We start from the raw sequence: 25436 nt of genomic DNA, 5'->3' as shown, positions 1-25436 counted from the left end.
ACCCAAACATGGTCGTTCCCCTCATAGGCTCTCAAACTAGCAGTAGAGACAATAACAAATAAAGAAGTCAATTAATTATTATCACTGCTATCAAAGAAAGAAATAAGGCTCAGGAAAAGAAAATAATAGATCTACTTCCAGTGGGTGGTCCTAGAAGGACTAGTGAAGCAATGAAATTGAAGGGGAAATTTTACGGAGTGGGCCACACGAAGGAAGAGTAAGAGGAAACAATATTCCAGACAAGGAGGAGCAGCACATACAAAGGCCCCTAGTTGGGAAGGAGCTGAAGTAACTGAGAAAAAGCTGGTGAGGTTGGGGCTGACGAATGAGGCGTTGAAACAAGGTGAGAGAGGGCCAGCCACCTTGTAGGGCCTATAGCAGGGCCAGCCATGTGGCGCCTTGGGTGGGTTTTATTTTAAGTCACTGAGGGATTTTAAGGAAAAAATTGCCTTTTAAGAAGACCCCCCATCTGGAAAGCAGTTTCAGCCCCAGCTTCTGTGGGCCTGTTGGCTGCACAGAGATCTGTGCAACAAGTTCCTGGTCCTGGTCCTGAAGGGCTTTGGGCATGACTCAGGGTCACCTGCAGGCCAGTCCCAGGCCTGCCACTCAGTAGCTATGTGCCTTTTAAAAGCCACTGTCCTCTCTGAGCCTGAGCTTCCTCATCTGACAATAAGAACAGTAATAGTCCTACCTCGGGATTTCCCTGCTGGTGCAGTGGTTAAGAATCTGCCTGCCAATGGAAGGGACACGGGTTTGAGCCCTGGTGCAGGAAGATCTCACGTGCTGCGGAGCAACTAAGCCCGTGCGCCACAACTACTGAGCCTGCGTGCCACAACTACTGAGCCCACGTGCCACAACTACTGAAGCCCGTGCACCTAGAGCCCATGCTCTGCAACAAGAGAAGCCACTGCAATGAGAAGCCTGCACAGTATAACAAAGAGTGGCCCCCGCTCACCGCAGCTAGAGAAAGCCTGCGCACAGCAACAAAGACCCAACGCAGCCAAAACTTAAAAATAAATAAATAAATTTATTTTAAAAAAATAGTCCTACCTCTTAGAGCTGTGAGGAGGCAATGTGTTGAATCCTTGGAACCATGCCTGCTGCACACTATGTGCCAGAAAAGAGTTTATTATTTTCACTGTTACTGGGAAGCCCATCAGCGTCCACATACTCCTGCCTCTAAGGCAATACTTCTCCAACTAGGCATTAGCATCACCTGGGTCCCATCCTCAGAGACTCTGATTCAGTAGGGCTGGGGTGGCCTGAGAATTTGCATTTCCAAAAAGCTTCCAGGTCATGCTGATGCCTGTGGTCTGCAGACCACACTGCATTTGGCTAGGGTCAAGGCAGCCCCTTGGGAATATTTTGGGGAAGGATGACTGGCTTCCCACTGCTGTAGTCACCTTCAGCCCTAATAGACAATGGCAGAGGGTAGGAGGCCCAAAGCCCCACTCCCCCTAGAAGACTTGAATGTGTTCCTTCTGGGAAGCAGGAAAGCAGGGATCAGAGATTCTCAGCCTTTAAGGGACCTCGGAATTTCTGGGGAAGATGGTAAAAAAAGCAGATTTGGGGGTCCACCCCAGAGATTCTGTTTCAGCCTGGGGGTGGAACCCAAACATCTTTATGTTAAATGACTTCCTATAGATTCTGCCACAGGCCACGCTTGGATAAATGGTGACATGGTGGTTTTGGAGTTACACAAACCCAAGTTCAAATCTCCCTCAACTTTCAATCTATATGGCCTTTTGTGGCCTTTAAAACTTCTCCAAATCATGCTCTCCTTATCTGAGCTTATTAATAAGCTTATTAATACCGGTAATATCCTCCCCCTGAGGATGAAATAAAAATATTTGTGCAAAGGGCATAAAAGTTATAATCACAGACTCCAGTGTGCAAAAGTATGACTTGTTTTATTTATCTAACTTAGCCCATGACCTCGGGTTTCTGTTAATAGCAGAAAACTTCAGCTTGGAAATTCTAGACCACTTCCAGCTCTAAAAAAAACTCATCTTTTTTGGGAAACTCTAGCCCGAGTCAGGATTCTTTCATCCTCTGTCACTGGCCCTTCCCCTGGAAATGATCTAGGTTCTTCAGGGGTTCATTTCCCTGATTTCTCAGGCCTCCCACACAGAACAGCTGGTCCTGGGCACAGGCATGCCCAGTTGATGCCCACCGTGCCATCATGGCTGCTGGCTGCATGGCCCCTCGGCTCAGCCTACTCGCCTCTACCCTAAGCCTTCTTACCCGCCAACCTTCTCATTTCTTTGCTAAGAGCTCTCAACAGCTGCATTACTGATGTGTACCCAGCCATATGGCTGCCTCTAATCACCTGTCCAGAGCCCTTGCTCAGCCACTGTTAATCTGAGGCTCAGGCGCCATATTGGACATGGCCCATACCCAGAGTTTTGATCACCACTGATCCCCTCTTTCCGTTAACTGGTCCAACTTCTGTCTTCTTTTACAGGTTGGGTGGAAAGGGGGACTTGTTCCTATTTCCCCCCGCTTTCTTCCCTGTCTGTAAAACTCTGCACCCCGTGTCCTGCAGGCGCCAGTTCATGGGTATCCACAATCCTTTCCTTCAGCAACAACAATTACTAAAGTCTGGCTTTTGCAAATGAAAGTCTTGCTTCCTGCCTCAGACTTACACAAGCCCATTCAGCTCTCCAGTTGACTTCTTGTTCTCGGGGGTACTTGCCTTCCCCTGAAAGCAGGGCAAACAGACCCACCCACTATCCCGGCTGCCCAGTGATGGGGGAAGGCAAAAGGTACAAGGAAGCCTGAGGATGGGGGAAGGGACCTCATTTGTATCTCAGAATCTCTCCCTGAGATAAAGTAAATGGCCTTGCCTAAACTAACTTCTCAGTGCACGACAACCACGATGATTATCGTGAGGAGGAAAAAGAGGACTTCTCTCTGGATGTTCAGTGCTGTGCTGTGCTGGCTCTGACTGGCTGCGACTCTGCTCCCAAGACCAAGGGAGGCTGTGAGGGTACCCAGCAAGAGCAGGTCACAAACCAGTAACTTTTTCACTTTCGTTAACAGGGTGAGAGGGATCTTCTGAATGGAGGACTCTGAAATGTGCGTCTACTCCCTACCCAGCATGGGAAATGAAGCAGGAAGAGGAGGAGGCTGCCTGTCTGTACCCACCCCTCGCTCCGGGTGCCAGAAACACCACCACTGGAGATCCACTCCCTCAGATCAAATACTGTCCCCTCCAGGCTCACTTAAAATGTAAATACCAAAGGGACAGTGCAGTGTATTAGTCGCTCCAGGGGGTGTGCTATCTGTTCTAGGCCCCGAGAACATTTCAAGAGGAGAAAAAGGAAGGGCTGCTAGTCCCCCTGTCTGCATGGATACCTGAGGAATGAAGAGGCATTTCCAAGGCTCCTGTCCCCTCCTCAATGCTGAGCCCAAAGGGGTGGCAGTCAGTGCCAGAAGCCACCAAGCCTCTTCAAACTTTTTTTTATTTCCTAAGGAGTCAGGGCAGGGGTGGGGAAGGGATCCATAACTTGGGTTTCAGGAGGAGCCCAGGCCTTGGGAAAGAAGACAAACCCTCTGGCTCTGCCCTCAGCAGTATTGTCAGTAGGGGTGATTAAGCGTGTGCTCCATGATGGTCCGAATGGCCATCCACGTCTCCTGGGCTGTGAGGATAATCTGTGTGGCTGGCAGCAGGAAGCCATAGTGCCCTGCATCACGGAGCTCGAAGGTGAAGGAGTACTTGATGCCACTGTCATAGGCCCAGTCGACAGTGATCCCACTGGCCACATCTGGATACAAAAGGGCAAAGAAATGCCCCCAAAAGGAAGAACAGGGTGTGGTCACAAGGTACAGAGGCATCCTGAGAGGACAGTGGGCCCTGGGGGCCAAACTCCCACCCATTCCAGACCACACCAAGCTTCCTGGCCCAGGCCTCAACCTGGGCCATACACTGCTCACCCAGCCCAATCTCTGCCCTGGCAAAAAAAAGCTTCTGGAGGCCACCAGACTTAGGTTATTTACCCTCAAAGAACATTGCAGTAACCCAGGCATTGGGAGATAGGCACTAATTAATGCTGCAAAGAAACAGGTGTCTGTGTCTGGGTACCACCATTCACCCTTCTATTCAAATGTGGAAATCAGCTCTGGCCCAGCCCAGCTAGATCTATGGCACAACCCTGTGGCCAACCAGGCCTGCCAGTCAGCAGAGCTTGCACCTGGCCCGACCCTAGGTGGATGTGGTGCCTGAAGCAGCAACAGACGAGGGAAGGCTCACTCACAGAGGGTGGTGCTGATGCTGCCATAAATGTACTCGATCCCATGAACCTCATACAGGGCCTGCACTGCATCCTTGGCAAGACTGTACTGCAAGATTAAATCCAGAGAGTGAGATGCCGGCGCTCCCCACACTCCCACACCCTTACCAGCTGCTGAGAAGCAGGGTCTTCAGAGTCTTGGAAGTTGAACATGTAGATGGCTCTCGTGAGAAGGAAGCACAGCACCTCCAGTTTTGAACTTGATCACATGTGAGAACAAGTCCCCCCACCCCCCACTCCCTACCATGGGGCCTGTTGGGAGTCTGCTGGATGCCTCCCCCAAGCCCTAAGCAGCCAATCTCACCAACTCTTCCTGGTTTGAAACAGGCTCCAGAGAGTGGCCGTAGGGGTACATGAGCATCTGAGAGTAGCTGTGGATGGAGATCAGAGCATTGATGTTCCCGTGGGACGTGATGAAGTCCACAATGGCAGCCACTTCTGGCTCTGACTGAGGGGAGGGCCCATGATAAGTCTCTGAGCAGGGGTTGTTGTTAGAACCATTTCCTGGAAGTGGAGTCAAAGCACCCAAAGTGTTCAAATTCCCAGGCTTGGGAAAGACACTTAGTGCTCACAAAATATACTGTACTCCTCTACATTTCCTAGCCTCTTTTGCAGTTTGGTTGAGGTCATGTGACTACTTTTGACCAATGAGAATGTGAGCGGTGATGATGTGTCACTTCTAGTTGGAGGCTAAGAGCAAGTGCGACTTCTCGACACTCTCTTCTGTCTGTGTGCTTGAAGGAAAAAACTCTAAATGGAGAAGTGTCCTGGATCCCTCTGTCACCAGTGGAAGAAAGCTGTCAAGGAGGGGCACCTACCCACATTGGACTTTGTATGCATGAAAAATAAATTTATATTGTGTTAAGCCACTGAGATTTGGAGGGATATTTGTTACTGCTTCATACCCTAGCCTAGTACATCAGAGGAGTGTTGCCACACCATGACTCAGCAGCTCTGTGGCCCTGTAGGGAGCTCCCTTGGCTTGTCCTTTGGTTAAGCCCTGACTGTGGCTCCATTAGAAAGGCAGGCCTGCCTCAGCAGTTGCCAGTAGGTCTCCAACCTGGCCTCCCCTATGAGCAGTGACCCCTTTGAGCTGATCCTTCTCTGCTGACCCTCCACTGCCATGGGAAAGGCCTGGGTCAGTTGAGTGCTCAGACTTATTGTCTGCTCAAGCTTTGCCACAGCCATAGCCCAAGAACAGCATGAACTTGGAGGAAAAGAGAGACTAGATCACCATAGTTGCCCAAGGCTGGTCTGGGAACCACAGATGCAAAGAGTCTTTGAAAATTCTTCTTGGGGACCTAAGTTGGAGAGAGGGCAAAGAGCAGCTGTGCTTCTATTCTGTTCACAAATTTAATTTGTTCCCATCTCCTACTAGACTCTTTGCTCCCCATCTCTTTTCTTCCTCTTCTGTTTTCCTCCCCTCCCCAAGGGCCATGTCATGGAGGGCTAGGCTGGGCTGGTCACGATTTGTGGGTTAGGAACACAACTGGAAAGAGCATCCCAGGTCCTGCTCTCACTCCTCCTCCCTGAAATGACTGCACAGAAGCCAGTCAGAGGCCAGAGATTGCCCCAACTTCTGAAGCCTCCTGAGGATGCCAGAGCACCCCTCAGGGCAGTGAGTTGGCCAGAGAGCTGAGAGGCTTGCCCACCAGTTCAGATGCTGCTCTAGGACTGCAGCAAACAGGTCCTCCCCAAGGGTGCAGGTGAGGGCAGCGGGGTGGGAGGGGTGATCTACAGATTACTCTTTACGCAGCAATTAAATTAAGGCAATAATAAAACCATAAACAAAATCTTCCCCCCTGAGTCACTAACCAGACACTCGATATTTCTGGCCACAGGCAGGCCCAGAGGCAATTCTGTCACCTGGGAGCGCATCTCTTCTTGGTCTTCGGGTCCTTGCCTAGGGCAAGGACTGACCCTGGTTAGAAGGGGATGTGCCTGCAGGAAAAGAGGGCGTAGGAGCAGCCTCACAGGCTGGAGCTGGCCCAGCTAACAGTGGCCCTGTTTGTTGTGTCTGTTGGGAGCCTCTGCACCTGCTACACTTGATGAATGACAAATAGCAACAGATGAGCAGAGCGAGGGAGGCTGCAAGCTTTGTCTGCGTTTGCAGCCCACGCATGGAAAGTGGTTCCCCTGCCAACGACCAGGTGGCTTTGCCCAAATATGGAGAAACACTTCAGGCCATTAGTTCTGGTTTGAGCTAGGCAGAATAAACTAATCTTCCCCTGACCAAATGGGAATTAGCTGTCTGTCTCTGACATTCACAGTCAAAGTCCTCTGAGCCTGCCTGTTTCACAAGTACCTGCTAATGGATTCATTAGCTATTTATTTTTCCTTCTCTAAAAATGTAATTTGTAGCAAGGGGAACTCACTGGAAGGACATGGTAAATTATTAAAAGCAGTAATCTTTGGGCAGGGGGATTATGGGAGCTTTTTGTCCCCTCTGGGCTTTTTTCCCACATATTTTTTTTTACATTGTGTATATATATATACTGATTTTTTTTCCTGTGGTGAAACTCACAAAAGTTATTTTCTTTAAGAGGTAATTTGTCTTTCTTCTAGCCAGTCTGTCTCAGGGTACGTGGGCACTCCCTTCAGCCAGTTCTGAGGGGCCCACGTGGATGCCCTCTTGGGGGCAAATGTCTGGTTATTTGGAGGTGGAAACCTAATTTTATGTGGCTGTGTTCCCTTACACAAGCAGCTAAAACACAGCCCCAGACTCTCAGGCAACCCCTACACTGTGGGCTGGTGGCCTCGCTCTGTATGCTTCAGAGCTGTCCTTATTTTCAATGAGAACAGACTCAAATCAGATTTTCAAAGCAATGGGCATCCAGATCTAGAATGTTCTATCTCGTGGGCTTGACCTCCCATCTGCAGATCTGCTTTTCAACAGCATGGCGAGGGGGTAGGAGCAGCCAACAGCACAGCATCGTCTCCTGTGGAGCCAAACCCTGATTCCCCAGTATAGTGTGGGAGCAATATCTGGGGGCTGAGGGCTGTACCCATACACCCCTCTGTTTTGGAGACTTTCCTGGTTAGACCCAGAACCCCAACCATCAAATTTCTGCATTCCCAGGGTCCACATACTCATCTCTGGGCTTTCTGGAAGCCTCAGTTTCCCCATCTAGTCCCTAAGCCCCTCGTGTGGCAAGGGAGATAATCAGAAAGAACACCAAGGGAACTCAGGAGGAAGCTGCCCACCCCTCCCTTGAATGATACAACCCTGCAGGTAAACAACAGTCCAACAGCCCAGGGTCACAAAGTAATTGGGCCAAAAATAAAAGCCAGGCTCAAGTCAGTGTTAATGATAAGGAACTAGTTTATTCTATGTTCGAACCTTTGTTCTGGCCTCCCCAGAGGGCAAAATTTGGGTCACAGGTCTCAGGGAATGAATTTGGAGGCATTTTCTTGTGGCATGCTCCATTCAAGGAAGGGCTAGAGATATTTGGGTGGGGCACCACAAATTCTGGGTTTTGAACAATGAGCAAGACTACTTTGGACCTCCTTAAGCCTTTCTCTGCCATATTTAGGATCTGACCCTTGCAGTTAGTCCCCAGGCAAGGAGCTGTTTCCCATGAAGGCTTAGCATATGTATACATTTAACAGACATATGCAACCTCTCCCCATACCTCACGGCCGATCCTAGGCATGTGCCTGCCTGTCTCTGGCCATGACTCACTTGCATTAGCTAACTGCTTTGCCTCCCCAGTTATGAGTCAACATAATCTGACTGTGTGGGAGACGTGCCAGGAACCAAGTCCTCTCCAGCCCTGCCCCCGGGTGCAGCAGACTGCAGTACCTCCAAAGCCTGACTTCCAGGTCCTGTTAAGATCCACACCAATGCAGAAGATTCCGGGTCTGCTGCACTTGTTCTTCCGCCACAAGCGGTTCTGAAAATGCGCAGGGCAGGTGACCTCATTCACTGGGCCCATTCCTGGGTGGGAGCCTCTGACATCCTGGTCTAGGAAGCGGGGTCCGGCGGGCCAGGGAGGGGCAAAAGGAAGGAATCTCTGGGGCAGGATGAGGCTGGCATGGGGCTGGGCCAAGGCTGCAGATCAGATGCTTTGTGGTTAAACCTGGGGTATTATGAGGTTAAACATGGGTATGGAGAGAGGCCCAAGCACAGTCAATCAACAGTGGCCTTCCCTGGGCAGCAAGAGGGAGGCTGAAGGGCAAGAGCTGCAGCTACAGTATCTGAGCAGCCCGCCTGCCTCAGTGAGGCTCTGCAAGGAGCCCCCGCGGGGCCTGCCCCTAGGGAACCTCAGCCAAGCATCCCAAAGCCACAGTGACCTTTCCTCCATTCCCCCAGAGCTGACCCCTGATCCTTGACCCCCTCCCTCTCAGGTACTCTCACCATGCTGTGGCTATAAGCAAACCCGTCAGGGTTGGAGACAATCTCCATAAAGATGTCCACGGCATTCAGTACGTCTGTCACGATGTGGTCTTTGCCATATTCATTGACAATCTGCAAGAAAGGGCAGGGTGGGGACAGGGTGAGGGACAGGAGGCCCTGCTGGGCTCTCCTCCGAAGCAGAGCAGGACATCTGTACAGCCAGTGGCTGTAGGCAGGGGTGGCATCAGTCATCAGGTTCAGCCTTGTGCAGAACCAAAGGCTTGGATTTTAAACAACTAGAAAGCAGAGGACAGCTTGGGGCTCTGTGCTGCAAAAGGCCAGAGCACATGGCAGCTGTTCCATAGGGCAGGAGCGTAGACAGCCCCCCGGGTTAGGAGAACCACGAATTAAGTTTTCAACTGGAGGTGCCCTTAAATAGTTGAGCAGCCCCCATTCCCCCAGCCCAGCCCCCATGGTCTGTGCTGACCTCCCTGGCAGTCCAGATGCCGGTGGCATGGGTGATCCACTCCCAGGAGTGGATTCCAGTGTCGATCCAGATGGCTGGGCGCTGCGAACCTCCAGTGCTGAACTGGGGAAAAGCACCGGACCCCATACAAGTTTGAACCAAAACAGCTACAGGGCTGTCCCTAGACTGCCTGGAAGGAGGCCCCAGACGTATCCTCACTGCCTGGAGCGGCCCCATGTTCCTGAGAGGGGGGCTGTAGGTGGAGGTACCTGTGCATGAGCCCATAGAAAGTGCACACGTGTGGGGGTGCCCTGGAGACATAGTGATGCTCTTGGAGAGCAAAGTGATCCAGGCAGAGGCACAGAACTTCCCAAGTTTGAAAGTATTTTAGACTAGTGCTTCTCAAACTTTGAGGGGCACGTGAATCCTCCGGGGAGCTCAGTAAAATGCAGATTCTGATTCAGTAGATCTGGAAAGGGGTGTGTGGCTGGGAGTTTCTAACAAGCTCCCAGGAATGCTGCTGCTCCTGGTCCAAGGATCCCACTGAGTAGCAAGGTCTTAGCATTAAAGGGGGAACACAGACAGCCCTTAAGGGAAATCAAAGCAGGCACAGGCGAAGTCAAATCCCGAGCTAGATGAGACCACTTGACCCTTCAGAAGAGTCCCCCAGGGCATTGTTGAGGACTGCAGTGCCTGTCTTCTCTGAGAGCTGGATGTCAAATGCCCTGCGTGGTCCATGCTCCTGAGTGCCCTCTAGGGCACACACAAAGAATCATTTTCCCGTAGGCTCCACACTCTCACCCATCCTGCCTCCTTCATGGCCAAGGGCACTGCTGCTGCCAAGTTTACTAGAGCTCTGTTTCCAGTGGCCCCTGTGAAGGGCTGAAAGCTGTCCTCATAGACTCAGGCCTGTCTGTGGGGCTGCCTGAGCCAGATGACTTCAGTTGTTGTAAATGAAGCCTCTGGGTACTGCTCTTCCCATTAAACAGATGAAGCAACTGAGGTAACAGGAAGAATGCTGACTCACTCACACTCACATCCCAAGTCCAAGGTGATGATTGCCACTCTGCAGTTCCATCTCCTTAGCAACCCTCCCACCAGATTCCTGACCCAGACATGCCAGGTCACTGCACTACCACCTGTCCACACCTACAAGGGTGGGTCCCCGAACACCACCATCCCAAAGCTTGTGGGTCACCTCGGGACAAGAGTGTACACATCTCTCTCCCTAAAACTCCCACCCAGCCACAACCCCATATGAGCTCAACTTATGCCAGAGGCACTCACTGTACAGTCTAGTGGTCAACACTGCTAGCTTTTACCTTCAGAACAAGAATGGACCGATTTTCAAAGCTGTGGCCAATCTGAATTTCCCAGAGAATATCTGAATGATCAGTTACAAAGTTGTCGATCCAGGTATATATCTGAAAGGAATGAAGTTTCTCAGAGGGGCAGTTAAGCGGGGAGGGGGCAAATCCCAGGATCTCTCTGAGTATTCTCCTTGTCCCATCCCACCCTCTTTAATGCTTTCCCACCTCCCTTGAGGATCTAAAAGTATCACAAAAATCAAAGACTACCTTGGGTCTAAGGCAGGAGCTGTGGTTAGCCTGGATTCCCAGGCTCTTCCTAAGCCTTGCCTGGAAGAGCAGCACGTGCTGCGCCTACTCAGTCCCCAGGGTCGGCCTGCATGGCTCTCTCTGGTTGGAAGTTTCTCTTGCTTCCATATTATTGGCCCATTCAATCCATTTGACAGATCTCAGTCCTTGCAGTGTTGTTTTTAGTCATCCTGACCCTTTTAGATTCTAAGCCTCTTGAAGGCAGGATTATTTATCTCTGACATCAGTAAATACTGATGGAATATACTAATTCATTCTCTTATTCTTCCAATATATAATTAAATTAACAAATATACGAAAGAAAAGGGATCCTCTATTAACGGACTTCGTGAAACGGGGAGAGTGATAATGATAATAATAGATGGACAATATCAATAATGTCATCCTTTACATGGAAATAGGATGTGTGCCTAGAGTTTCTTTCTCGACTGGGCGTCTCTATGCTTTTCTTGCATATTCTACCTTTATGAACAAGTCACAATCAGTCATGCCTGCCCTCAATGGCTGTAACTGTAATCATAAATTTTCTCCAGCTGAACGCAACTCTTTAATTCTACAAAATGGCTCTCTAACATGCCTAGCTTCCTGTCCCTCTATGCTCTAGTACTCACAGCTGGGATCACTTAACACAGGAATGGTCGTTCAGAGGTTAAGACCCCTGGATCCCTAGCCAGAATGTCAGATAGGAAGGTGCCTCTACCTGCTCTGTTCTGGACGGTGCTGGATCCCTGCTCTAGTGTTCCACCTCCCACGCCTGCTCTGGACCGGGCTACAGTCCCCTCTATCTGAATCCTGGCTTCTGGACCTCCTTGAGCTGTCTACCTCCTGTCGCCCAGTGTGTGCTCTGCACTCCCCAAGCGTCAGCTCACAGTCTCCTGTAGACCCCAGAGTCCTGAGGCTGGAGACCCTGAGGGCTCAAGAGGACAACAGAGCCCAGAGCCTGACCTGGCAGACCCACCTCCTCCAGGGTGTGATACGAGGAGTAACTGAAGCCACTGGTGCTGCGCTCCAGCCAGCGGGATTTCACCACGGCTTCTCTCTCCTCGTCCGGCAGCACCTAGGAAGGGAAGAGGAGGCTGGGCCAGGCATGTCTCTTCTGAGGCCCTGCCTCAGCTGGCTGCACAAACACAGCATCGACACGCGAGAATGAGCCGCTGTGAGTGTGAACTGCACAAAAGGAGGAGATGCCAGGTTGCTGGGTGATTCTTCCACTTGGCAAGCTGGCATTCATGCTGCCATTTCCCAGATGAGCACAGGACAAGGAGTCTGGAGAACTTGGCTCTAAGTGTGCCATTGCCACTAACTTGCTGCGGAACCTTGATCTTGGTTTCCTCAGCTTTAAAATTGGGAATTGCCTTGCCCATCTCAAAAGGATAAAATGTAATAAAAGATATAAAAGTGTCTTGGAAAAGATGCTCATGAGCTACTGCCAACATTGCTTTTGTCCTCTGTGAACACTCTGTTGAGCCAAAGCCCAAGCTGAACTATGTACACTGACCCCTGTGGGAGCAGAGGGCTCCCCTGACCCACAGCATGCACTCTGCCCCAGGAAGTAGCCCAGACAGTTGATGCCCAAGCCATTCGAAAAGCCAGTCCAAATCATTATACTTAATGTGCCAACAGTCTGTCACTCACCATCTTAACTGCCTCTTAAACACAAGTACAGGTGAGCCAAAGTAATGTCCTTCCTTGAGTGGCAATTTGGAGTTGGCACACAATCCTCATGTGGTACTTCCCACAGAGCGGGCAGTATAGTGCCTGGGTTGAACTGACCTCCCACATCATCCTGGGGCATTTTTCTCAGCTCGGGACTCAGTGAGGTGGGCAGGTGCCCTTCACCCTAAGCTCATACCCTTACATTGACACCCAGGGACCGAAGCACCCCAGGACTCAGCCCTGCCTGTGCAGCATGGGAGGTGCCTGGGCCCCTTTGCCACAGGGGTGCTGGGAAAGCAGAGGCCGTCAACCCAGAGTCACTCTGGTTTGCAGCTCTGGGTCACAAGTAAATCCTGATAATGCCTTGCTTCAGGCCAGGGTCTTTTAGTTTAACCAAGCATCTGTATACTCATCATCTCGGTTGATCTGGTCAGATGACCTGATGACAGGGCAAGAATTAACTATTCATGTTTTAGAGAAAAAGCAAATTAGAGAGGTAAAGAGACTTAATAGCAAAGCTAACTAGGGGCAGAGGTGAGATAAAAACCCAGATATCCTAGTTTCTAACATTACGTTCCTTAAGGCCAGCTTGCTATCAAAACTAAAAGCTAATAAGAATCTCACACACACACACACACACACACACACACACACGTCTGTGTGTGTGTGTGTGTGTGTGTGTGTGTGTGTGTACATAGAGAGAAAAAGAGTAAGCACACATATAAAATATGAACAACAGGTGAAAAGTCCATCATACCATTCTTGTAATTTAAAAATGCTTTAAAATAATGAAAAGGCAATACCCCAAGCATAGGAAAACAACATAGTAAAATGTCAAAAAAAAACCCAAAATGCTAACATGCCTGTTAGGAGAGAAAGATTATGATTTCAAGCAATTTTTCCTTTTCTCTATTTTTGCATTTTGGCAACGTGCTCACACTACTTCAATAAGGAAAATCTTCTAAATGAATAAATAATACTAAAACAAAGACAAAACACCCAAATGGCTAAAAATAAAGCAGCAGCCATGGCGCCTTCAGTCCCAGGGCTAGAAGAAACACTCCCGCCTTGCCCCGCTGCAGCCGAGGCCACTATCAGATGACACACTCACCCCATCGCCCCTGTCAGCTTGCTCACAACCCTCAAGTTCACAGATTTTTAAATGGGAGTGGAAGTCAATGTTTGGGGCTCATTTCATTCTCTTTTTGAGCACCAACTACACGCTAGGCATTTGTAATTGCAATGTTCTCTAGCTGAACTCGCTGGGCTGGGGACGTTCCCACTTGGGCAAAGCTGGGATTGCTGGTTTAGTTAGAGATGGCTGGAGGAGCCCTGATCCTCACTGGCACAAGCACCAGCCTGGGAAGCTCTAACAAAGGAAATTTGTCTTCTTCCCAGAAAATCAACGGAAATCTCAGCAGCCTCCATGACCAATGTGTGTCCCTCACTGTGGGCCGGGCATGACCAGCTGCAGTGAGCAGCTGCAGAGCAGAGAGCAGGTCAGGCCAACGCACCCGGAGTCAGGGCCCCAACGCCGTAAAGTTAAAGGGCCCATACATCTAACTTCCTAGGGATGGAGGTGGTGAGTGAAGGTGGAGGAGAGGGAAGAAAAATTGGGAAGATAGGACCTGAGGACCCAGTTCTTTCCCCACAGCTCAGGGACACCCACAGGAAGAGAGTTCCCATAAGGCTGTCCTTTGTTCCACACGACAGCTTGGAGGCAAATGGGAAGTCGGCACTAAACTGCAAATAACTTTCCAAACACGCTCACAGCCTTGTGAATGGATATGACACCCGCTTACAAATTGGGAATGCTCAGCCCTCACAGCTGGGCCCTTGATTCCAGGAACATTAATCTACCCTGGCCTGAAAAATACGCAGATGTTTGCTCCCTTCACAGGGCTGAGGGAAGGGGATGGGAGAACTAAGAATGCAGACTTGCCGCAGGCTTGCCTAATTACAGCCCTGTCAGGCTTCTCAGAGAAAAAAAAAGACTCAGAAGTAAGCCATTTGCCTCCCTGGAAGCCGTAAGCTGACAGGGAAAGTAATACCTCGGTGTAAATTAATTTATGACAGGAGCAAGGAAGGATGGGGACATTAAGAACAGCACCTCCAAGATGGGGAGCTGGGGGAAGCTGATCGTAACGGTGAAGATGACGCCTGAGGGGAATCTGCATTCACAGCTCACTCCAACCACAGACGTAAAATGGACGAAGTTCACAGAAACAGTGGTGGCGGGCAGGAGATGGGCTCTAATGTCCGCTCTGTGAGGAGGGCAGTCACCTCTTCTCATGCATCCCTGGCCTCCTCTTCCAGGCCTAACATTTGCAGTCGCAGCTGCATGGCCAGTGGCAGTTACAGTCCATGCCTACGTTTGGATGGCGGGTGAGGGGGTACAGATCTGGGGCTGTTAGAATGGACCCCTCAGAATTCAAGACCGAACCGGGGCTTCCCTGCCCAAAAGGCAAAGCTAAAACGCCATACGAACAACGACACCGCTTGAGAAGGCAGACGGCACAAGAGTAAAGGGCCCAGGGCCTGGAGTCAGGCTGTCTCAGATTAAATCCTGACGTTGTCACTAACTTGGGCAAATTGCAAAGTTCTCTGTGCCTCAGTCTCCTAAATTAGGAAATTCTCTGCACATTCATAAAATGAGGGTCATGTTACCATGTACTTTCACACATACTTGAAGTGTTCTTGTGAGGATTAGAAGGGTGAATACATGTAAAATGCTTAGAACATTGCCTAGCATGCAGTAAATGCCAGGTATGATGATGATGACAACGACAGGACAACAACAGTGACTCTTGGGTGACTCCAGGACTCTGGTGGAATAATCATTACAGGGCATGACCAGGAAATCTGGGTTCCTCCAGGGAGAAGTGGTGTCTGCAGGACTTGGACAGCAGGTGACCCCCATTAGTGGTCACTTGGGTGAGTCAGGCAGCCCCTGCCCCTCCCTGGGACCAAGAGAGGGGCCTAGTCCTTCTGCTGACCCTGTCTCCCAACTCCTACCCTCAACCCTCCTCAGCCCCCTATCCCCATGCAGCCAGACTCTGGCTCTCCCTCAGGGCCTTACCCATGATTCCTTCCTTTCCTTGCCTATTCCTGTCTTCCTCTCCTCTTTAGAGCTGCCACCCAGCCAACACCTTTCCCACTTTTTAATCTCTTCTACTCAGCAGACCAGTGTTTGTGAAGCACACACTGGGCACTAAAGATATGGCAGCCAACAAAACAAAATTGCCTGCCCTCATGGAGCTTACAGTCTGGTAGGGGAGACAGACAGCAAACAAGACAAATAAGTAAATCATATAGGATATTAGAAGGCTGTACGTGCCAAGGAGAAAAGTGAGGGCGGGAACTGGGAGAGTGTGGGAGGAGAAGGGTACAACTTAAAATAGGGTGAAAAGTTGATACGTGAATCAAGTGTTGAAAGTAGTGCGGGAATAAGCCATGCCGATATCTGTAGAAGCAGCATTCCAGCTACAAGGACCAGCAAGTGCAAAGGCCCTGAGGTATGATCCTAGTCAAGGGCACTGAAGCAGGAATAGGTCAGGCAAGCTGGAGGAACATCAAGCAGGTTCCAGTGCCTGGAGCAGAGTGAGCAAGGGGAGAATGGCCAGTGACGTGGAGTGGGGCTTGCATCGTGTAGAGCCTTACAGCAGTCTTAAGGACTTTGGGTTTTACTTTGAATAATGTGGGGAGACACTGAGGGTTTTAAGCAGAGGAGTGACATAATAGGACTTGCATATTTTTAAAGGTCACCTCTGCTGTTTTGAGGCTAGGCAATAAGGAGGCAAGGGTGGAATCAGGGAGAACCGTTAGGAAACTACCAGAATAATCCAGGTGAAGGCTGATGGGGTGTCGACCCGTGGTGATAGAATAGGATGTGGTAAGATATATTTTGAAGGGAGAGCTGGTAGGATTTGCTAATGGACTGTCTGTGGGATGTGAGAAAAGAGTCAAGGATGACTCCAGGTTTCTTGTCTGAGTGATGGGAGGATGGCACTGCCATTTCCTGAGTTGGGGAAGGCTATGGAGGAGCAGGCCAGGGAGTGGCCAGGGGAGCTAGGTTTGTACCTGTGAAGTTTGCTATGCCCATTAGACACCTAGGTGGAAATGCCAAGTAGATGGTCAGATACGTCAGTCTGGAGTTCAGGTCGGATATATAAGTCTGGCTGGAGCTATAAATATGGGAGTATTCAGGAGGTTGAAGGTATTCAATGCCATGATCCTGGATGAGGGGGTAGAGGAGAGGTCAAAGGACAGAGCTGGGAAACAGGGAAACAACATGCAAAGGAGCAGCCAGTAAGATGGGACAACCAGGAGAGCGTAGTGTCGTGGAAGCCAGAAGGAGAGACGTGTTCCAGAGAGGAGAGAGTGACCAGTCAGGCTGAAAGATGAAAGAACAGGACACTGCACTCAGAGCTGACTGCTGAGTTGGACCTAGGAGCTGTGTGTGACGTTGTCAAGGGCAGTTGAGGTGAAGCAGGCAGTGGACAGTCCACCCGACGAGAGGGATGGAGATGGTAAGTACAGTCAATATTTCCAGGAGTTTTGCTCTATGAGGAAGAGGAGAAATGGGGTGATAGCTGGAGGTGGGGGAAAGGATCAAGAGAGGACCTTTTTAAGATGAGAGAAATAACTCTATATTTGTATGCTAATGGGAATGATCCAGGAGAGAGGGGAAAATTGGCGAAGCAGTATTTACGCTAAATTGTATCTTGCTCTAGAGCGTGCTCGGAGAATGGGTGATTTTTGTTTTCTCCTTTGTGCTTTCCCCTATTTTCCAAATTATCTATCATGAATATTTATTAATTTTGTAATCAGAAAAAAGCCATTAAAATCCACAGAGCTGATTGCTCAAGTGAAGCTTTTCCATGGTGACTCATCCCAGGGAAAAAAAAAAAAACAAAACCAAAGGGCTGAAAAGAATGAGGAGGTGAAGAAAAATTAAATGCAAATACAGCTCACTCAGAATCAGATAATTTCTTCCCTGGCCCACTGCAATTTCCTCACCACCCTCCTGTCTGTCAGTCTCTCCCTGTTCCTGTCCCCACCTCAACATTGTCAACATTGTCACTGTCAGAGGGATTTTTCTTAAAATGCAAATCTGATCATGTCAGAGCCCTCCGATGGCTCCCCCACGCTTTTCGGGATTTTATCTTGACTTGTTCACCTGGTGGAGGATGCCCTTTGTGCTCTGGTCTGGCCTCAGTGCCAATCATAGGCCCCTTCCCCTCCCCGCCCCCCGCCTCCCGCTCTTCAGCCACACCGTAATTACCGCCTTCTCGGAGCGACATGCAGTGCCTCTTGTACTCGCTCCCATAGCAACCTGCTCCACTCCATCAGCGCATCATCCACTCCATTGTAATCACTGATTTACTCCCCTCAACTCTCCCATCCCCACAGCACTCAAGCGCCCCTGGATCCAGTGACTAGATTTTTTTATCTTTGTTTTTCCAGTGCCTTGCCCAATACCCGGCACACAGTAGGTGTCTCTGCATCTGTGGGTGGAATGAACAAGCAGATCTCAAGCATCCCTCTGATCACAAGGCAGGAGTGGCAGGGGGGCACTTCCCTTCCTCAAAAATCTCCAGCGCCTCTGGCCAAAGTAAAAGCTGGCACCAAGGTTTTTCACACTTTCTCTCAGCCTGGTACTAACAAGCAAGCATACTCTCTCCTCTTCCCTCTCCTTCTCACGTCCATTAAGTCAACTAACATTTACTAGGCCCCGCCTAAGTGGCAGGCCCTATGGTAGGTGCTGGGAATATAAAGATAGATAAGGCAAATGATTCTGTACCTTGAGGGGCTCAGGGGAGGGGGCTCTGGAGACAAAGACCAGCATATTAGCCAGGTCTCTCTCCGGGCATGCTCCTCCTGAACCTGCCAACAGAGCGATTCATTCAGCACACAGTGGTTGAGGGCCCACCATGCAGGAGACACTATGCCAGACACTGGGGTGAGGTGATCCAGAAGACAGAAGGCAACCAGGTCTGTGCGTCAATAACTAAAACGTGAGACTGGAGGCCAACAACCTGAGTGGTGCAAAGCCCTTCCCTCCTGTTAGCACCTCTGAGCTTCCCTCCTCCTAGACACCTTCCCCCATCATCACCACAAATCAACTCAACACAGCAGCCTCCTCCCAGCCCCAGCTCCCTGGGAGCCAAAATGTGATCTCAAGTATAACAATCAGAGCTTGATGCGTTGCCGACAGAGCAAGTTGTTGGTGAAAATCCTGCCGGACTGGGTTAGGGCCCGGAGTCGAGGGCATTTTACTGAGAGGGCATGAAAAGCTCCCCGTTTCCCACCAGCGAAGGGAATCCAGGGGCCGGGGATGACAGGAGAGGACAGTTCCAGAGGAGCCGGTGAAGCGGGGGAGACTCACAGGTGCCTCTGGGTCCATTCCTGATATGTAGAAATCAACAGAAAAATGTCAGAGACCTCTTCCTATCTCTTTGCCAAATGCTGCAGGGTCTCCAGGGCAGGACAGAAGCAGGGAAATGCAAACTTCAAAATGCAGGCACCGGTGAAAAATGAGAATTGAGCACTAAGTCTTTTGATGTGGTAGCCTCTCTTGTCTGTGGGAGTTTCCCCATTTTTGTTTGCGGGGGATTTAATTAGGGAAATGTCGAGTGGGAAACAGATGTGCCTGAGGAGGAAGAAAGGTCTTTGAATGGACCGCAGTGCCCCAGGCCCGTGCTTACAGGGGAAGGAATGCACCTAATGGTATGTGATGTCAAGTGTGTGCACTCTGGGGACTGTGTATTCCCACACGCAAAGCCCTTAGAGGAGATTAGCTGCAGCACAATGTGGCTGCGCAGGAATCTACGTGGATACAAATCTACAGGTACACGACGGCGTCTGCGGAGGGGTGCAGCCAGAGAGGTCTAACCCAGTGATGCCCGAAAGAATCGATTTAGGAAAGAGACTCCTTGGGATATCCTTGAAGACAGAACAATTAAAATAGAATTTCACGACATTCAGAAAAGACGCTGTAAGGTGCAGCAACAAGTGAGGGCGGGTGCCTGGGATGAAGTCTCCCTTCGCCCTCCCCAAGGGCAGGCCTGCAGCTGCTTCTCCCAAAGCTGTTCCTCTGGCAGAATCCTGCCTGGGAGAGGCCCCCAGTACTGAGAGCCGTGCAGTGGAGGTTGGGGGAGGGAAACCGCAGCAGGGCTCACACTCGGCTTCTCTCACCTCTTCCTGCCTCTCTGGAGTGAAGGAATCCCTTGCTATCAAATGGCTGAGACACAACAGGGACAGGAGGGAGCAGTCAGAAAAGCAAAAGGAGCCATCCAGAAGAGGTGCCTCCTCCCCATGGTGCCTAGAGAAGACCTGAGCTATTTCCTCCTGTCTCCCTTCTCTCCCGTCTCCTCCTTTGTCATGAACTACAAATTCCTCCATAAGAGGAAACCACAAGTAATCTTAAAAACACAACAAACTAGTGAATATAACAAAAGAGAAGCAGACTCAAAGGTATAGAGAACAAACTAGTGGTCACCAGTGGGGGGAGGAGGGGCAGTACAGGGGTTGGGGAGTGGGAGGTACAAACTGTTGGGTGTAAGACAGGCTCAAGGATGTATTGTACAACACGGGGGATATAGCCAATATTTTGTTATAACTGTAAATGGAAAGTAACCTTTAAAATTGTACAATTTTTTTTTAAAAAAAAGAGGACTCCACAAGCTACCCTGCCATTACCATACTATGACTTATGAAGTCTGTCTTAGATTTAAATTTTCCTTGAGAAGTGTGAGGTTTCATTCTTTCCATGGTAGGTTCACAAAAATGCAGATGAAACTCCAGAAAGAAAACGTCCATTTTAGCCCTGGATGTTCTTTCTCCATGTTGGGCCCAAACCAAAACAGGATATGAAGGTGAGACCCCAGCCACAGCGCTGGGGCAGGACCTCACCTGGATGTCCTTTATCATGATGCTGTAAGCAAGGCCATGAGACTCCAGGTAAGCTTTGATGTCCTTCAGTTCAGAGAAAGGAACCCTCATATCCACAGGAAGGCTGGGCCTGGCTGGGCCACGCCAGAAGTCCACCTTGATCACAAAGGAGAAAAAAATGGGCATGTTTATCACACAATCCTGTAGGCACCCTGGAGGGCCAGATGTTCTTCTCTTATACAGTTGAAAGGGCCCCAGGTCCAAAATGAAACCCCTAAGGCCGAGCAGAAAGACAGGGACAAACAAAATCCCTAAGTGACTGAGTTTCCTTCCCTGATGTTAAGCACCTCATCTCCCAGCCTCACTCACAAAATGTAACTTCGCCTGGATGCAAAGAGCCCAAAATAATTTCTAAAGGTGAGACGGCTCATCATCTGGAACATTAACATGGACAAGAACCCTGGTGAGGAGAGGGAGACATCACTGCCCCTAAACCCCAAAGGGGTAGGAGAGGCCTGATCTGGATCCCTGTGCCATCCGACTGCCATGTCTATTTTTCAGTTTGTAAAATGGAGAGACTTATTATAAAGTTTTCTGAGTCCTGGTTGATAGGGGCACTCAAAAGAATAGGAACGTGGGCTTTGGGCCACATCCAGAAATACCCGGTTGTTTCAACAGCCCTCAAACACAACCCTTCTATTATTGAAGAAAATGTTTTCCTTTGTGGAATACTTGCTGAGGACAAATGTTCTCAGAAACCAATGCTCAGGCTGACAGGGACGAACCCAAATAAAACACAGGTTTGCCAAGCTAAGCCATTGCAGTTGGGAAGCAGATGTGTCCAGCCTGCATGCTGCATGGCATACCACCCAGAGATACATGTACCTCTCGTGTAGCTTCAGGACATTCCAGCCATTTTCAGAGCAGCCCCCCTACAGGACAGAGGGGAAAGCCAAGAAGGGCCACCCAACCTTCCAGGTGAGTGTTCCCAACCTCTTTTGAAGAGGAGGCACATTTGATTTTTCCACAGTGTTGTGATCTTTGGCAGACACACCCAGAGGGCAGGTTTGGGGTGGGGGAAGCAGGACACTGAGCCAAAGGTGCAGGCTGCTGTGAGGGAGGAGAGAACTCGTCCCCAAGCCCTGTGGAGTCCTCACCTTCTGAGGCTTCAGGCCCTCCAGATCTCTAAGAAGTGAAAGTTGCTTCTCATTTTTAGCCAGGACTCGAAGAACCTGGTCACTGGAAAGACACAGAGAGGGTGGAGGGAGCTGTTCAGAGGGATTCCTGGAAGACTGTGCTGCTTGGGAGAGGCAGAGTGGAAAAGAGGCCAGACTGCGGGGACCTGGCAGGACAGCCGGGAGGCTAGAGGACCCCTGAGCAGAAGGACTTGTAGCCCTGGGAAGCAGGAAAGCCCTTTAGCCCAGGACCAGTGGTCTCTCCAGCCCCAAGGACAGACCACCCAGGGGACTAAATATAAAAAAGCCTGTCAGTGCCGCTGATGAACCCAATGCTAAGACAGGGAAAACAGGATGGGAAAGGAATGTGGGGGATGGAGGAGGGAGGGAGAACAAAAGGAATAAAGGAGAGAAAGGAACAGACACAGGGAGTCAGGGGCACCAATGGTGGCCCCTTGTGCTCTTCATACAAGGGCCCAAGGCCATGTCTGCCCCCAGCCCCGTGCCCTCTCCTGCCTTCTCCCAAGAGCCGCAGGACATGGAAGAGATCAATCTCACACTACCTCACAGGGGGAAGCTGAGCTCCTTCCTGTCCCTCCAGAGGGGTGGGGAGGTCATGTAACTGAGCAGCCGGCAGTGTGACCTCTGGGGTCTGAGCCTGGGATGGCGATGGCTCTCTCCCTGACCGGCTCTGACACCCTGGATGATGAACACCCTCTCTAAGCTTGTGTCTCCTCTTCTCTACTATGGAAATACTATGGAGTGGTTACCTTGCAGGATCTTTGAGAAGCTGAGAAATCATGTCTGTAGAGAGTATATAATACTCATACTTATTTTTACTCAAGGGAAGACAATACCACACCCATACGTTAGGAGTACATAGTCTTTGGGGGGTTATAACTTTTTTAAGAATCAGAAAAAAGTTACAAACACTTCCTCCAGAAAAAAAGTAGATACACAAAAAATTTTACATATGATTTCAGGGGGTTCTTGGAGCCCTGAAAGCTTACCCTTGGAGTCCAGACTAAGAACTCTAGGTTGCGGGAGGGACAATAATACAGCTGCGTGTCCTGCCCTCTCACATGAAATTGAGAGGTGACGGAGTTGGAAGTGGGTTCAGGATGGGAACTCAAATCCTGAATCCCTTCACCTTGATCAGGTCCCGCTGGGTCACCCGGTCACCTGGCTCCCAGCAATCCTCCCTCCCACTAAGGAGCAGCCACTCACCCTGTGAAATTCATTTGGCCCAAAGCTGCTGCCAGGACAAAGTTGCAGACCAGGAGCGTCTGCCTGTCCACAGGGGACAGCCCTCGGCCCACACTTCCTCTGGGGAAGCCCTGCATGCTTCTTCCTCCAGGCGAACTTCAGGGGTTCTCCTCGTGCACGGGCACGGCCAGGCCTCAGGACAGCAGAGCACCTAAAGGCCGACAGGCCAGACCCGAGAATGTGCGTTAGGCTCTCTCTGGGGAGACCCTGCGTGGGATTCCCACACGCCAGGTCTTGGAGAGCTGGGGCGCCCCTCCCCACTCCTAGGTGAGTCTTCTCCTGAGAAGGGGAGGAGGGGAGGGAAAAAGGAAGACAAGGCCTTTAGCTGTTTCCCTCCCCAGAGGTTTGCTGGGCCAGCCTCTCGTGAACATCGAATCCTCCATCTCCAGAGAAAGACGAGAGAAGCCAGAGGCCAAAGGAAACCACTCCTTTCCTCCCTCTTCCTAATCTTTCTCTGTGCTCCTTCTCCCTCCCCATCCACTCACACATATCCTCCCTGCACATAAGGATGTGGACACCACTGAAACAATGCCGTGTTTAGACACAGAGCCGGTGCTCATTTCCTGTCTAAAAGGTCTGGGGCAATTGACCTAATCTCTCTAAGTCTCAATTTACTCATCAGTCAATCAAACGGGGTTAATAAAATCTCTCCTCCCTGCTTCACAGGATTTTTGGGGGGTATTAGATGAGACAACTTGGGTGAACTGGCTTGGCAAAGCCTGCAAAATATAATGTCATTATCTCAAAGCATTAGCTCTTAGTCACAGCTGCATCTTAGCTCAGGACTCCAGTTGCAGTGGAGAGAAGGGGAGAGAAGAAAATGGAGAGGGGAACAAAGGAAATGTCTATTCTATGAGAAGGAATTCAGTGAAGAGTCCCTTTTCTCTATCTTCAGGTGGTCACCATTATGCCAGGATAGGTAGTGCATTTTCTGCCTATACATGAAGGTCACTGCAGTCATTATTATAGTTCTCGACAGAGAGCAGAGTCAATTTCTCAGTGCTGCTGAAGCCCCACACAGCCCCCTTTACAGTGTGGGAACAGTAGGAATAAAGCAGAGGCCAGCACACAAAGCAGTCATATTAGAAGGAGAAAGTGAAAGATGATGCCTGAATGGTAAATGATGAATCTAACAGAAAATCTGCAGGAGGTGGAGGAAAGGCAGAGACTAAATCCAACAAAGTTGTTCAGCAGAGGACATCAACAAAAGGCCACTTAACTGTCACTGGCGATTCTCAGAAGCCCCCCCCCCCATCCATGCTTTCCCAGAATGGCCAATTAACCGGCCATGTGTACAGAGAGGGGAGCTCTTTTATTGAGAGAATGCCCTGCTCCCACACCCCGCTGGACCTACTCCATTATCTCGTAGTTCAGCTGTTCAGACATGCCAAACTCTCCTAGAACCCTGGCTTTGGGAACTCTCAGACTGAAACATTAGCAAAGGGTTTAAGGACCTAGAAAAGAAAGCAATTAGGCTTTCTACCCAAGTAACAGTCAACTTCAGTTAGAAATAGGAATAAAAGAATGTATTAGTAAACAATAGCTCAGGAATTTAAAAGAAAGAAAAGTGAGATGGTGCTAGTCACCCAAAGTACCCAGCATCTTGTTCAAAAGCACCATTATAAGTCACTAATAATAAGACAATCCCTGCACTTGGTTTAGAGGTGGGGAGAGAGAGAAAGAAAGACTGAGAGCAAGAGCAAAAGAGAGACAGAGGAGCAGTTAAGAATTCTTGAGAATTCTAAGGCAGCACTTCCAGCAGAACTTTCTATGATAATGGAAATGTTCTATGTCTACAGTATCCAATAGGATAGCCACAGTGGCGAGTGTGAGTGAGGAATTTTAAATTTTAATTAATTTTAATAATTTAAATGGCCACATGTGGCTAATGACTGCCATATTAGACAGCATAGTTCTATGGGAATTCACCAGCCCTGAGTACTGTCTCCAAGGCTGGATCTGAAGCAGAGACACACAGCTGTGTTTGATCTAATACCTAATATTGGCTTCTCACTCAAAATTAATTACTCATTAATTAATTCTACTTTTAGACATTAAAATATCTAATTAAGTAGACATTATTTACTCAATAAATGTTTACTGAATACCTACTATGGGCCAAGCACTTGTTAAGGTGTGGGAATAAAACAGAGCAATACAGACCTAGCCCTTAGATTTCTAATGGGGTAAGTAGACAATTAAGTTAAAAAGCATAAAAATAAGTGTGAAAATATAGCTGATGTATGTGCTACAAGGGGAAGGTACAACATGCCAGGAGGATGGGTAACATGGACTCCATGTAGACTGAAGAGGCAGGGAGAGTTAACCTAAAGAAGTTGTTAGAAGGACTTTCATCTCCTACAGGTGAGTGGGCAATCCTGCCCAAATGAAATAACTAAAATGCTAGATAAAATATTTTTAATAACAACTTTTCTTAACACCTCACTGGGCTGGCATGAAAGTAAGAATCTACAGATTCCAAAAAGAAGTAAAAGAAGTAAAAGCAAACTTACCTGAGAGGTAAGCAAACATGTCCCCTGAAGAGTAGATAGAGGTCTCTCAACCCTAGAGTTCTTGATCTTCCTCCTAAAAGAAAATACCTTGTAACTAGGATCATTTTCCTCCTGCTTGAAGTATGTATTTAAATTTTCTTTAGTGAAGCTCTCTGTTTTTATTTGTTTGAAAATTCTTTATTTGCTTCCTTTTTTAAAAATATTTATTTATTTATTTGGCTGT

The 25436-nt window shown here is 49.4% G+C and overlaps 1 protein-coding gene across 1 annotated transcript; it reads right to left on the bottom strand.

Annotated features, from left to right (window-relative positions):
* Positions 1–3454: 3454 nt before the first annotated feature.
* Positions 3455–25286, bottom strand: CPA5 (carboxypeptidase A5). Its single transcript, XM_067747010.1, has 12 exons — positions 25214–25286; positions 22662–22851; positions 21417–21498; positions 20281–20415; positions 11669–11767; positions 10417–10518; positions 9116–9217; positions 8650–8760; positions 8095–8185; positions 4597–4796; positions 4257–4341; positions 3455–3767 (listed from the first exon to the last, which is right to left on the bottom strand). Exons 2-12 carry the CDS (start codon positions 22775–22777, stop codon positions 3580–3582), a joined length of 1311 nt encoding a protein of 436 aa, XP_067603111.1. The 5' UTR covers positions 22778–22851; positions 25214–25286; the 3' UTR covers positions 3455–3579.
* Positions 25287–25436: the final 150 nt, after the last annotated feature.

This window comes from Pseudorca crassidens, chromosome 8, assembly GCF_039906515.1.
Source record: "Pseudorca crassidens isolate mPseCra1 chromosome 8, mPseCra1.hap1, whole genome shotgun sequence".
Taxonomy (NCBI): domain Eukaryota; kingdom Metazoa; phylum Chordata; class Mammalia; order Artiodactyla; family Delphinidae; genus Pseudorca; species Pseudorca crassidens.
Note: the sequence above shows the minus strand (reverse complement) of the source record. Positions and strands in the feature narration are given on the sequence as shown.

Coding starts and splice junctions, on each gene's coding strand:
- CPA5 (XM_067747010.1), bottom strand. CDS start 22,777: ATGCAGGGCTTCCCCAGAGGAAGTGTGGGCCGAGGGCTGTCCCCTGTG. Junction 8,761..9,115: donor GCATCTGGACTGCCAGGGAG/GTCAGCACAGAC, acceptor CCTTTCTTGCAG/ATTGTCAATGAATATGGCAA. Junction 8,186..8,649: donor TTGCTTATAGCCACAGCATG/GTGAGAGTACCT, acceptor GCGCATTTTCAG/AACCGCTTGTGGCGGAAGAA.